At 42.3% G+C, this 14,373-nt stretch overlaps 2 protein-coding genes across 6 annotated transcripts in view; one reads left to right on the forward strand and one right to left on the reverse strand.

Annotated features, from left to right (window-relative positions):
- Positions 1-22: 22 nt before the first annotated feature.
- Positions 23-9,378, reverse strand: M6PR (mannose-6-phosphate receptor, cation dependent). 4 transcript variants are annotated; one of them, XM_009424793.5, is made up of 8 exons: positions 9,151-9,378; positions 6,390-6,498; positions 5,903-6,079; positions 5,092-5,258; positions 3,468-3,577; positions 3,072-3,202; positions 2,080-2,206; positions 23-1,603 (listed from the first exon to the last, which is right to left on the reverse strand). In XM_009424793.5, the coding sequence occupies exons 3-8, from the start codon at positions 6,076-6,078 to the stop codon at positions 1,481-1,483; spliced, it is 834 nt and encodes a 277-aa protein (XP_009423068.1). In that variant the 5' UTR covers position 6,079; positions 6,390-6,498; positions 9,151-9,378; the 3' UTR covers positions 23-1,480. The 4 variants fall into 4 exon arrangements, with proteins under 4 accessions (XP_009423068.1, XP_054519024.1, XP_001138077.1 ...); XM_054663049.2 differs by having other exon boundaries at positions 8,970-9,232; XM_001138077.7 differs by lacking the exon at positions 6,390-6,498.
- A 383-nt stretch (positions 9,379-9,761) lies between these two features.
- LOC134806924 (killer cell lectin like receptor G1) overlaps positions 9,762-14,373 on the forward strand; it is a 114,053-nt gene continuing 109,441 nt past the window's right edge. The window contains exon 1 of one of the 2 annotated variants that reach the window (XM_063786294.1): positions 9,762-9,848. The gene's annotated coding sequence lies outside the window, so the exon portion shown is untranslated. Of the gene's footprint in view, positions 9,900-14,373 lie in introns of both variants that reach the window. The other variant, XM_063786293.1, reaches the window with a different exon arrangement.

Below are 14,373 nucleotides of genomic sequence, written 5' to 3' on the forward strand. Positions count from 1 at the left end.
CACACAAATGACAAGGCCAATATGTTTTGTTTGTTTTTTAATCATTAAGAGTTTTTGTACAAAAAGTGATGGTTTTTTTTCTTCATTTTAAAACACCAGGGTGTGGGGGAGGGATGCAAACAAATAACAAAAAAGATGCTTTTGTAACATTATTTTCCCTGTTTAGAAAGAAAAAAATCACTCCAATAGTATTGAAAAGTCCAAAGATGAAATAGTTTCATTTTCTTTTCCTAAGGCTTATAAAAGGCCCCCTGCCTGTTGATTCCATCCCTCTTTTGTGTCCAGTGGAGCCATGTTACTCTTCAGTGGCCCAGGGGTTCACTATTAAAGAAAGATCAGTCCAGGTTTCTGGGCACATGGCCTAAACAGGAAGATGGAAGCATCAGAGGATTAAAAACCTTTCCCCACAGAAATGTGGGCAAGAAGACACTTCCCTGAGCCAGCAGAAGGGACAGGTGCAGCAGCATTCCACACCCAGCGCAGAGGACAGCAGAGCCCTCGATGTCCCACTTCTGCTTCCGTTCCCTTTCTAGAAGATTGAAAAAAAGGTCAAAACCACATGCCTGTGGAGAAAGTGCGACATGTTTAGAAATACTGGTAGGGAACCAGGAGTCAGAAAAGCTTTACCAGCTTTTACTACAAATGGATGAAAGACATCAGGATCCCACCACCGCAAGGTAAAGTGACTTCCCTTTTCTGGAACCCCTGTGGCACAGGAGTACCAATTTTCCTTTCCAACGAACTGGATTTCTGGATAGGCATTTTGGCTGTATGTGGACAGATAAGACCACAATCCTTAGCCCAATCCCAGCTATACAGTCACCCCAATTTCCACAAATGATGTGATGGTACCGTATAATCCTGTAATTGGGAAATTTCACATTTTTCCTGTCCTAATCCCAGAGGTGGGAGAAGCAAGTCTAGAACATCTCCAGGCTCAGACTAAACGAGAGTACTTGGACTGCAACCAAGTAATCACTGCAAAGTAGTTCCAAGCAGCAAGAAATACCAGATTCTCATGGAGGCTACTATAGGGTACAGAATAACAACATGAAAGCAATCAACCCTGTATAAATAATGTTTCTTGGCATTTTTTTTTTTAATTAAAGAAATCCAGTGTCTCAAAAACTTGTGAAAATGTGTTTAAAAAACAAACGGCCAGTGAGCCTGCTACACCATTTTGCCCATATGCCTATTGTAACTTCTGATGTCAAGAGACAATGCAAAAGCCTCTGTTTTCACAGGCTCTATTATATGAACTCTGACTTACAACTGTACCTCTCTAGAGAAAAAAAACAGAAAATAAGGAACAAAGGGAAGGCAGTTTTACTAGTGAGAAGATGCAAATCAAAAGCAAACTGGAAAGCAAGAGCAATAGTAAGGGTGAGATGAGGGACTGGAGTTGAGACTGCTTGAGAAATCTGGCTGTGTAGCTTTGGTTTGGGGGACTGAGGAAGAGGCTGGACATATAAAGTGCAATCTACATTGGTAATAAATGGTCATCCCTTTCTTCTGACTCCTCCCCCAGCTGGTCATCCCCCACACCACGATATGCTGCAGGCACATTTCGAGGTTTAGAACGGCAGACAAAGTCACAGCCATCCTGTAGGGGGAAAAAAAAGAAGGAAATAATTCGCAGCATCCAACTTGAGGATATGAGAAAGTGTACTTATGGTCTAGGAATGTGGCAAGAATTGGTTTTCTATAGGGATAATGAGAAAACCTAAAAGATCTGACAATCAGCCTAAATTCAATTTGGGGCAACAGGAGAAAAAGTTTCTTCTTATTAGGCCTCACCTTCTTCCCACCCAGGCCCTCTTAAAAGCTAAATCAGATTTAGAAGAGCCCATCTGGTCAACAGTGTTGCTCTTTCAGCAATGTCTTACCAAGGCCAGAAATGGATGCTGTGCCACTTACTACTTTTGTACTAGGGCAACTGTCTTGTTTGCTGGGACTTTTGTGGTTTTAGCACTCAATGTCCTGTGTCCCAGGAACCCCCTCAGTGTGAGCAAACGAGGATGGTTGGTCACCCAACCTTGTTTGCAGGCTACAAATTCAACCAGCTGCCCTGTTACTTACTGCTACCAGATTGCCAAGATCCTGCCAGAAGGCTAAGTGGGGAAACTGCTCCATTCCTTTGGCTCCCACTACCAGTCGCTGGTATAGGAACCCCCCAACAACATAAACAGCAACCAGTGATGCAAACCTGTAGAGAGAGAGAGATCTATACTTAAGAACTGGGAAATAGTAAAAACTCAGATAGGATAACCTCTGCATTTATTGTCAGCTGTTTCCTAAGATACATTCCCTGAAAAGGAAAAATGCGTAGTGATACTAAATGAAAAAGGGGGCTGGTAACTCTTAGAAAACCAGTTAGAGTGCTGTCAGTCCAAGAGAAGCAAAGGTCCAGACAAAATGTGACAGCGTGTGATTCTATGGCCAAGAATAATCACCATTAAGTATATGATTCCATTTCTCTAGAAGTTCTCATAATCTAATGAAATAATATAAAAATTGCCTAGTCCTCCAGTAGGGGAAAAAAGCACCTCCAAATGCAAATCTATACTGGCAACTAAACATTAAATCTCATTTTTCAAAAACTTGCAGTCAGAATTTTTTTTTTTTTTTTTTTTTTTAGACGGAGTTTTGCCCTTGTTGCCCAGGCTGGAGTGCAATGGTGCGACCTCAGCTCACTGCAACCTCCACCTCCCAGGTTCAAGTGATTCTACTGCCTCAGCCTCCCAAGTAGCTGGGATTACAGGCATGTGCCACTGTGCTGGCTAATTTTGTATTTTTAGTAGAGACGGAGTTTCATCATGTTGGTCAGGCTGGTCTCAAACTCCTGACCTTAGGTGATCCATCTGCCTTGGCTTCCCAAAGTGCTGGGATTACAGGCGTGAGCCCTGTGTCCTGGCAGAATTATTTTATAGCCAGAGGATTTAAAAAGTTATCCCCATCAATTACAGCATAACGTACACACATACAATTTGTGCTTATGTACCACCATATAGTTACTGACCTTAAAAACAAAAGGAAGGAAGGTCTGTTCTGATAAAGGAAGGCATACTCACGTGACAAGTAAGATAGAACCCACACTGAGGTGGGAGATCTCTGGTGAACAGGCCAGGCTGCTATCCATCTCAAAGAGGTAGAAACAATCTTGGACTTTGCCACGCTCCTCAGACACAGGGTTAAAATTGTCCTGATGATGAGATGGCATAACACATTCAGGTGGTTAAGTGTTTTGACTCCTGTCCAACAAAATAAAAAACCCAAAAAACATCTGCTCCTTCCTGGTTCAGCAGCCTATTTTCCATGGAAGATGCGTGTCTGACACAGACAGAAACTGAGCTCCTAGTTTTCTAATGTCCATCCCAACGTATCGTGTTCCCTCTGGATATTCTCCCCAACCTCAGGTCAGTCCTTTCAATCTCCTCCCTCGGCTTATACAACACAGGGTGCCTCACCGCTAGGGTGTGTCGATTGCAGGAGATCATCACCACTGCACGACGCTGCTCCTTGCCACAGTGGTTGTCATATTCATCACCCCCTTTATAGATCAGCATGATCCAATTACCTGAGGAGGGACAAGGAAAATGGAGCTATGGGGTGGGGGAAAAGCAGAGGCAGATCTGGGTGGTATGGCAGAGTAGAAATGCGTAATTCATTGCAATTGGTTATAACTAAACAACCCTCATCAGTACGAACTTGGTATACCAGAAATGCCAAGCTAAACTTGTTTGCTTACAAAGACTTGTGTTCCCTTAAGACAAGAATCAGATATTCATTTAAGAATAATCTTAATTTTTAACATGAAAGGTAGGCAACTGACAATGCAAAACCAATTATGATCCATACCTTAACACTGATTCATTTTCTGAATACCTTCTAAAAGCAAAAAAAGAGGTTCCATACAATTGCTGAGCAGCAGGGGTAAGCCCATCTAAGATTTCAACTTAGCCCCAGATAAATTCAGAGTGGATATTTAAGATTGGAATGCATATCTCTTCTTTAGTATTTACTGTGTTCAGTTCTTTTGCAAAATATCATTTGATTCAGTAATTGTGAGGTGAATAAGGTAAAGATTCTGCTCCTAGTTTTGCATATGACAAAACAAGGTCAAAAGGTGATATGACTTTCCAGTCACAGGATTAGGAAACAGGAGGAGAACCTGGTCACATGACCCCCAGCCCCAAACCCTTTTGTTACTTTTTTATTGTATTATTTACCAGGAGTAAATAGCTACCTTGTATAACTTATTTATCTGTATGGGAGGGAATTGGACCATAGGTGCTTACATGGTCCTCTCCAGCAATATGACTTTTAAGAAATATCACCACCATAGCACAAAAATCAGTGGGTAAAGTTTTGCAGACTGAGTAGTTTGCAAAAAAAAGTTTGAGCTCTTAAAATTTAACTGGTAAACTTTGATTAATTTGATGAAAAGTGGTGGTGGTGGTGGTTGGTATTTTTAAGTCTAGTGTGAAACTCATTAAAAGTATTTGGGTGAATAAAAGGACTCTAGGCTACAGAATTCTGGCTAGAGTTGGCTGGGCGCGGTGGTTCATGCCTGTAATCCCAGCACCTTGGGAGGCCGAGGTGGGCAGATCACGAGGTCAAAGATCGAGACCATCATGGCCAACATTGTGAAACCCTGTCTCTGCTAAAAATACAAAAATTAGCTGGGCATGATGGCACACACCTGTAGTCCCAGCTACTCAGGAGGCTGAGGCTGGAGAATCGCTTGAACCCAAGAGGCTGAGGTTGCAGTGAGCCGAGATTGTGCCACTGCACTCCAGGCTGGGTGACAGAGAGAGACTCCGTCTCAAAACAAAACAAAACAATTCTGGCTAGAGTCTTCATTTTGCATAAGTTTTTCACTGATTTTAATGCACAACTGTCCTGAGCTGTGGCTTACAGAGGAGCTTACAGAGGAATTAGGCATCCTGTGGTATATTACAGTCTCAGGTGTGCCGAACCACACGTATGATATGCTGAAGACACTAGAAAAGGCCAAGACATACAGGATTGTCAGAGGGATTGACTTGGGATCAGTTAGTCAATCGATGGTAGGAAGGGGAGTTTTCTTACTTCCGTTGAAGATGTGAGTCTCGTTGAGTCTCCCTACCACTGTCTCCTTCCCATTACTTTTGTTGATTTGCACCAGGCCTGCCCCAGAAGTGTGGTTGCCAGCTTCCCGGCACACCCTGAAGATGTAGATGTATGTGTCTGAACCCTGGCCCACAGTGCTCTCAAAGCTGTAAAGAGAAGTGGGAAGAAAGAAGAGGAGAGTTACTAGCTATCAGCCTCAGGAATAACAGCATCCCTTTCCTTAATTAAAACAAAACAAACAACATGCTCGATTTACTTATTTGAGGTCATGGCTGAGTGAATATTTGTTTAATTTTAAGATACTCATAACCTTGACAGACCATCCTTATTGCTGATGATGAATTATTAAAACACACTTGAGCTATCTTGATAGCTCAATATTCTAGTTATTTTTAGAATGCCTGTTAGTAACCATGTTCCAATGAATAAGGGCCCATGTTCATCGGATAGTCTCGTTTCTTAGGGACCAACTTCAGATTTATATATCTGAAGGTTCCTGACACTTATAATGACATGTGTTGGCCTAAATATGTTTATCTGATATTTCTAAAGTCCTATTATATGTAGGTGTCAAATAATCCTTAAATTTCTACAAGCTGGTCTCTTGGATCCAGTCTTGGAAATAGCTACACTTCTGTGAAAGATGAGAAAACTGCACACAGCAACTAAAAACTGGGCTGAGAATTTGCTCTATGTCATAATAGACAGCACATTATGAAATAAAATCAGTAAGAAGAAAAGACTTTAACATAAATATTTTCTCAAGCTCTTTAAGGTTCTTCTCATTTACCTTTTATTAAACAGTGGTTTCAGCCTCTTCACTAGAGCCAACTCTTTCTCTGACTCTTTACCCTTTTCTCCTACCAAGTCGCAAGTTTTTTCTTCTGTCTGCCAGGATTCTCTCACTGCCACAGCCAGGAGTAGTAGTAGCAGTCCAGTCCTCCAGCAGCTGTAGAAAGGGAACATCCTTTGGGAGAGAGTGTGTGTTGGGGAGGGCAGGTAGGATCAGGAGAGAGAGGAAAGAGATAAAGCGTATGAATGTGTAATAAATCGATGGTATTTTAATTATCCAGAAAGTACAAGATTCTCTGGCATATGCAACACATAGTACATTTTAATATCTCTGTAACAAGAGCATCTGCAGCAGAAAATTCATTTATATATAACTTTTAGTCTAATGTATAGGTGAGTCTTTGAGAACAAACTACAAAGTTGGGAAGAGGGAAATGAAAGAACTTAAAAAAGAATGATGACAGCTTGGGTGGAGCCATCCTTGCCTCTTTACTGTTTGATGGCTTGACGTAGTCTTCTGAAACCTCTTCAGCCTCTACAGGTCACAAATCTCAAGGGTTTCTAGACTTCCAATAAGTACAGTTGTCTTTTACACTACAAATCAATGACAACAAATTGGGGATCACCAAGCCACTTTACAATTGAGTAAATTCAATTCACCTGCTGCTTGTACTGCTCTAGGAATGAAAACACACAGACAGATCTCTTTCCCAAACTTACTAGACTGGTGCAAAGGTCATTGTGGTTTTGGCAAAAAAACCCCACCAAAACCTAACATTTTCTTTTCTCTTATCCATCTTCATACCCAGGACAGACTGACTTACCCTTGCAAAACACTTTACTCTGGTATCTGTTAATGATCCCTCAGGCCATTGCTACTTGTTTATTCCAAGAGTATCACGGACAATTTCCTGATTTAACTCTTCTAAACTTTTCTCACTTACAAAAAACGCTGCAAGTCTGGACTTCGGTTTGAATATTCTTTAAAGTTCTCTAGTTCTTTTTCATGCGGGTCCACTTACTCCACCTCATTTTTAAAATATAAAACTTGAAACAGGCAGAATTTTCATGGGTACTAATGAGTTTGAAGATGGGAAAATGGAAGCTCCAACCTTGGCCGTGAATGCACTTTCCCCATTCCCCTAAACAACCTAACATCTGACCTTCTATTTCCCACACCCCACTAAAGCAAAAAATTCCGGGAAATTGTCTACCTGACTTCCTGTACCCCAAACATCAATTCTCTACTGTAATATTATGGTAGTTTCCATAGAATAATCATAGCTAACCAAGAGGTCCAAGGCCCTCATAACACATTTAATGCACTGAAACCACACAACAGCAGGAAACAATAGACTACTGCCTTGGGCCAGGTGCTGTTCAAAGCACTTAACATATATTAATTAACTAATTAATCCTCACAACCTTATGAGTAAATACAATTATTGTTGCTATTTTACCAGTAAGAAAACTGAGACACAGCTAGTGGAGTGAGCCAGAGAGTCTAGCTCCAGAGCTCATGGTCTGTGTTTAACCACTACATGTATATTTCCACTATGCGCATAACAATTTTTTGGAGATGAGAGTAGACAGCCAAAACTGTGGTTTTTTTTTTTTTCTACTAAGAAGTGAAGGGGAAGTGATTCCTCACACAGTTGACTGAATAGGAGGTGAAATAAAGAACTCAGACCTCCAACTCCCACCTTCCCTAAGTTAACCCACTGCTCAACACACAACTTGACCAGCTGACTCACTAAAAAGAAATAGGAGACTCCTTCTTCTAGACTGACTTAGCCTGCCATTTTCCTTTCCAGTCTCTCAGGACCTAATTAAAAACTGTCAGTTGATTTCTTTTCCTAAATTAGAACAAGGAATCTCACAAAATTAGGAAGGGATGAAAGGTTAAACACCTCAGCCATTAGCTGAGTTGAACTATCTTTCATTTGCTTATTATTCAAAAAGTTAGGATAATAAATTTATACTGTATTCTTCTTTCCTGCTTAAGGCTTGTCTTTAAATTTAAGCTGCTTCTCTTTAATTCAGTGGCATATGCGCTAAATGTTTTCCCTAGATTATGTTCATTCATCTTCACAACCCAGAAAATAGGTATAATTTTTCATACTTCAAAGATGAGAAAACTGATGCTTTACAGAATTACTTGTTAAATTACTTGCTGTACATTACACAAATATTAAATGTGTGTGAAGTTACTGGGGCAATTTAGACGATTCGTGGCATAAAGATAACTGCTGGAAAACTTATAGGGGTGCAACAATCAGGAAGAGAATGAAATGGAAGGGCCGGGTAGCCCCCTTTTAATATGCTACATTAGATTCTCAAGGTACAAGAGTTTGTCTATATACTTTGGAAATAAGGAGCAGGATTTTATGATCTTGAAAAATCTTTCAATTTTCTTATTCTCTAACGGCAGATCTATTTTATTTGGCAATGCTAAAAATTATCCTTTATTAGGGTGGCCAACGACTAAGCCAGCAACTGGGAAGCAGCTTACACCACTGGGCCTCTGTAGCACTCACTTCCCCATCTGTTAAGACAGCCATGGCCATTTACCAGTGGAATTTCTACTGTCTTCCCGCTGGCTCCTTTCTGATGTAGCAGTCCTTATCCCTTTTTCTCCAGCAGCCTACATGTTTAGAAAAGCAGCCTCAATTGGCTAAAAGGCCTAATGCTGAAAGAACTCAAGAGAGGAGCCTCAGAGAAGTAGCGGCTATGTCCCAAGAGCGGAAGCTCCCCACAACGAGGAACACAAGATAATCCGTCCATCAGCCATTCTTATCCACACCACAGTCGCATCCCCCTCAAACCTCTCCCAGGGTGCCAGAAATTCTCGCTCTGTCTAGTGTCCCGACTTTCCAAGCGCTTGTAGCCATACCCTCTCCAAATGATGCCACTTGACCTCCCACCGTGATGCAGGCCAAAATTCCTCCTACAAATAAATCCACGAACACCTCCAACGGACTCCATACTTGGGGTATTTTCCTTTCCCTGCTTTCTAAATATCGTAAATCCCCTCTCTGGTCTTGGAAGCCCTTTCTCCCTCACACCTTTCGGAACTCCGTGACTCTCCGCTCTCACGCCTCCGCCTCCATTCTACCCTTAGGGCTCCTCAGCCAGATCTTTGGCTAGAACCATGGTCAAGGGAGACTGCGATTCCGGCTCCTGTCACAGACGCTTAAGTGTGAGCGCAACCCAGCCCGCCTCCTCCTCCACGCCCCTCACACTCACGTGTCGTGGGAAACTGGAGTAGCCAAAGCTCAGAATCCCCAGTGAATACCCTTCTGGGGATGGGAGACGGGGCCAGCTAGGGGCCGGCCGCAGACCCCGGTCCCAGAGCTAGTTTCAGAGGCCAGCGTTCCCCCTAGCGCCTCGCTGTGCCCCACTCTGGGAACCGGAAACAGGAAGCGCCAAGAGGCCGCTGGGCAACCGCTCCTCCCACCAGACCCCGCGGCATGTGACCATAGAACCATTTCGCCCCTTTCCCCTTCCCGGGCTCCCTGATAATCTTAAACTCTGATTGGCCAGTATTCTGGGACTTTAGCTCCGCCCTCGTTCCATCAGCTCCAATCACTATCGAGGTTGTCGTTTCGCCTTTTCTGGTTGCCTTTCTTTCAATGGGGTCCCAGAGTCCCGCTTCCAGGGCCTCTCGGCCCGCGCACCCCGGTCACGCGGGGTCACGCGCCTGACCGCTCCCGGGTAGGGTTCGAGTGAAGAGGGTGCGAGGGGCAGGTGGCGGAAGCGGAAGTTACGCAGGCAGCTCGCCCTCGGGCTCCGCGGGAGTTGTAGTTCTCACGCTAGGTCTCCTCCAGGCGCTTCCCTAGCCCGTTCGCCGCCTGAGAGGGACGCTGTTCCGCCGCGTGGAAGCTTCGAGTCTCGACTCCACTGTTGACCGCTAGACGAGAGTAGTGCAGCGACGGGGCCGTGATGTGCGTCCTGGCTTTCTTAACAACACCTCTCCTCTGTATTTCCTTTTTCCAGTTGAGTACCTTGGGGTGAATTATTATTGTTACTGTTATCTCTGTCGTTCCTTACTGCTTCGTGGTATTTTGCTTGATAAGCATGCTCTGCAACCACCTCTGTTCGCCAGAGGTTACTTCTGCAAAGTAGGAAGAAACGAGCAATACGATGGTAATCTTTGCGCCTTTGCTAAGATCTTTTGTAGGTTCCTTATGTCTTACTAGCCACTTGTTGAAGTCCTGCTCATTCTTAAACTCTGTTCAAATGTTATTTTTCCTGTAACTTCCTGCATTCACTCTCTTCAGAATTAACAATTTCTTCCTGTGGACCCTCGCTTGTGGCTTGTACCTGGCTTTAGCACGTTTTCATTCCGCTTCCACTCTTACGTTGCTTCTATGTGTGCCTCTCTGGCTCTATGCAGGTGCCTGGATTTTTGATTCTTACCCATCTCGTTAGAACTACTACAGTGTTTTGAGTCTAATAATAATAAAAGCTAACGGATGCATATCTCGGTGGTGCCCGGCACTTTTGTAAGTGCTTTAAACGATAGTTAATTCACTTGGTCTTCACACCAACCTTATGAGGAAGTATCTTATCCCAAGTTTACAGATGAGTAAATTAAAGCAGATAGAAGCTAAGTAACACCGTGGGTCCCAAGCTATTAAGTTGTGGAGCCAGTATTTAAATAGTCTCCATAATCCATGCTCTCAAGCACTACGCTGTACCTACTGTATGCCATTCTGCATTTCTTTGTTTATTAGTAATACATTCAGTTCAGGCTAGGTAGTAATCATATCTGGGTTGGATGTTGCCCCAATAAAAAAAAAATTTAAATTTTTTTCTTCCTGAAAATGAAAGTAATTTGTCATCAGATAACACAGAAAACAACAAAACAAAAATCATACATAAACTCACCAGGAGGGTGTGTATTTCCTTCATGAATATATGTTGTTTCCTTTTTTCAAAAATGTATCAGTCCCACACTGTGGTTCATGCCCGTAATCCCAGCACTTTGGGATTCCGGGGCAGGAGGATCACTTGAGGTCAGGAATTCAAGACTAGCCTGGGCAACATAGTGAGACCCCTTCTTTCAAAAAAAAAATCAGCTGGGCTTGGTGGTGCACACCTGTAGTCCCAGCTGCTTGGGAGCCTGAGGCTGGAAGATTGCTTGAGCCTGGGAGTTGGAGGCTGCAGTGAGCTATGGTCTTGCCACTACCCTCCAGCCTTGGTGATAGAGTGAGAACCTATCTCAAAAAGATATGTATGTATCAAATATTTTTCCATATCCTTGACTTTACAAATAAACTTTTTAATAGCATATTATTTAGTTCTATGCATTGCTACTTAACCAATGACATTAATGTTGAGCATTTAAGTTATTTCTACTGACTTACTTTTTATCAAGTAACTCAACACAGCTTTACTGAGCAATTACTATGTGCCAAAACCACAGAATATATAATATAGATCTTGGGGATACAGCAGAGAAGAAAGACAAAAATCCCTGTTACAATCCATTCTAGAACTGATGTTCCTTTGTTGGTTAATTCAAGTTTTGATTTCAGAAATCTTACCTCTTGGTGACTGCCTAGAGTGGCATTGGGCTGGAGGGGAGGAACTGTTCATGTTGGAAATGGGGAATGGGCCAAAAATGCAATTGAGTGGGTTGACTAACTTGTCTGCTGTCAGAGTGGAAGCAGGGGTAGTTTCCCTTTCCGACCAGAGGCAAACAACCTGGGTCACTTCCTTGCTTCTCAGACCTCAGTGCCCTTTCTGGGTGCTTTCTGTGTTAGAACTCTCACCTCTGAGAACTGAGCTGAAGGTTCTTGCTGGGGCAAAAATTGAAATGAGCAGAATTTTTTTTTGTTTGTTTGTTTGCCTGCCTCCTTTCTAGCCTCATTATTAACAAGCACACTCCGCACAATAAACCTACACCCACACTGCCTTCTCTCACACAAGGTAAATTGTTCACCTTGTTTAGAAAGCAGTTCTAGGATTGTTGGTCTGAAATCAAACGGGAAGGATGCCTCCTGTTCTGTATAATCATAAGAGAGGAAGGTAATTAACAGTCCTAGAACCTCAGCTTCCCAAGTAGCTGGGACCACAGGTGCAAGCCACCATGCCCAGCTAATCTTTGTATTTTTTGTAGAGACAGGGTCTCACATTTTTGCCCAGGCTTGTCTTGAACTCCTAAACTCAAATAATCTGCCTGCCTCAGCCTCCCAAAATGCTGGGATTACAGGTGTGAGCCACTGAGCCCGGCTCAGATGCTTTTCAAAATGATCATGTTTTCCACATTTCAAGGACTAAATATAGTTTTTGGTAACTTTCAATTTTAATATATTTATCATTTATAGAGAAGATGCAAGGATAATACAAAGAACTCTGGTACACATTTTACCTAAATTCATCTTTTTCCCCTCCATATACGTTAGTTTATTTTGAACAGGTTGAGAGTAAACTTCCATTACCATTAAATATATCAGTGTGTATTTCCTAGAAACAAGGACATCCTCTCATCAAAATCAGGAACTACAGTATTAATACAATATTACCAAATCCATAGTCTGTATTCAAAATTTTATCACGTTTCAATAGATGCTCTGTATAGTTACTTCCGATTTCCCAACAATCACAGGAGCCAAGCCAGAGTCACACATTGTAATTAGTTGTCATTGATCTTACTTGACTTTGAAATTTTGATAGGTACTGGCCACTTGTTTTGTAGAATGTCTTTCATTTTGGTTTTGTTTGATATATCTGATGTAGGATTTTTCTCGGTCACTTTGCCAACCAGGGACCCGTCCATAGCTAGTGACACCCCCCCCACCAAAACCCCCAGGCCTCACTTGACCTGCTGCCTGTGTTATAGTTTGTATCTGCATTCGGTGGTTCCTGAACTCTTGTCCCACATCCAAGAAGAATGAGGATATGCTGACAATTTGAAGGATGAGAAGGATGGAGAAGAATTTTATTGAGCGATGGAACAGCTCTCAGCGGAGAGGGGATGTGGTAGGTGGAGGTGGTCCCCCACCCCTGCAGTCAGGTGGTTTCTCACCCAATGTGGCTGGGTCTTGGCATTTATGGATTCAGAATGGGAAGTGCGTGCTGATTGGTTTGTGAGTATGCAAAAACAGTTAAAGTGAAGACACCACTCAAAGGTGGGCACGACAGTGTAGAAAATCAATTAGGAAAGGGTAGGTGTATATAAAATGGGTGAAAGGTGGGGATCAATCAAAGAAAAATGTGCCAAATGAGAAGACAGATTTTTAATCCGGTCCATGGATTTGACTTGTAGCTTGGCTTTCAGGCTTTAAACTGTCTTCAGCTTGGAGATGGGGTTTCACTGGGGATCTGCCTAGGCATTTGTCTGCCTCCTGCGGCTATCATTTCCTCATGATTATATTTAAGTTTGCATTTTTTTTGGATAGAAATGCAAGGGAAGTGATACGTTTTTATATCAATCAGGGTCCATTCAGAAACAGATATCATATTGGCGATTTTAACAGGAAAAATTTAAAGAATTATTTTCTAGTAAAAGATGATCAGTTACTAAAAGAGGACTCTATGATACAGAAGAAGCAGCTACAAAAAGGAGCTGTTACTTCTAGGGCTGAAGAAGAGTTAATAAAGGAGTTACTTAAGTTAAAGGAAATGCTCCCTTCCCCACCTGCAAGATTAGAGATTCAGATCTCTGAGGGGAGGGTGTGTTTCCTACCACAGGAACATGCAGTCCACCCACTGATGAGGCCGAGAAGTTGCGGGAGGGTGTGGGCCTCTGTTGAGCAGCCAGTGGGAGCCTTTTAATGGTGCCTCCTTTATCCTTTTGACATGTCCATATGATTTTTTGAGGAATTCTTTACTTTCAGGCACATAAGATGTTCCGATTTTATCTTGTAGCATTCAGCATGAATGGACCTGGAGGACATCATCCTGAGTGAAATAAGACACACACAGAAAGAAAAATATGATATGATATCGGTTGTATGTGGAGTCTTGAAAAAAATCACCATAGAAACAGTGTAGGAAGATGGTTACCAGGGGCGGGGTAGGGGAAATGGGAAGATGTAGGTCAAAAGGTACAAAGTTGCGGTTAGATTCTAATGTTCTAGTGTGTAACGTAAGGACTATAGTTAATATTGTATTGTATACTGGTACTTTGCCAGGAGAGTAGATTTTAGGTACTCTTACCACCAAAAAAAATAAATAACTACATGAGATGATGAATATGTTAATTTGCTTGACTGAAGTAATCACTTCACTATGTATATGTGTATCAATCAAAATATCTTGTATGCCTCAAATGTATATTTTTAAAAAGTTTTGTGGTTCTCTTACCCTTATCCTAGAATCAGTCATTTCACCAAGGGGTCTTGGTTCTTTTAGTGGAAAATGGTATTGAAAAACCAAGATGTGATTACGAATTGTGTTTGTTGCTGTTTGTGTGTCACTGCTTCAGTGTCAGCAGACAGAGCTAGGAAATTGTTTATTTCC

The sequence above is a fragment of the Pan troglodytes genome, chromosome 10 (genome assembly GCF_028858775.2).
Source record: "Pan troglodytes isolate AG18354 chromosome 10, NHGRI_mPanTro3-v2.0_pri, whole genome shotgun sequence".
Lineage (NCBI taxonomy): Eukaryota > Metazoa > Chordata > Mammalia > Primates > Hominidae > Pan > Pan troglodytes.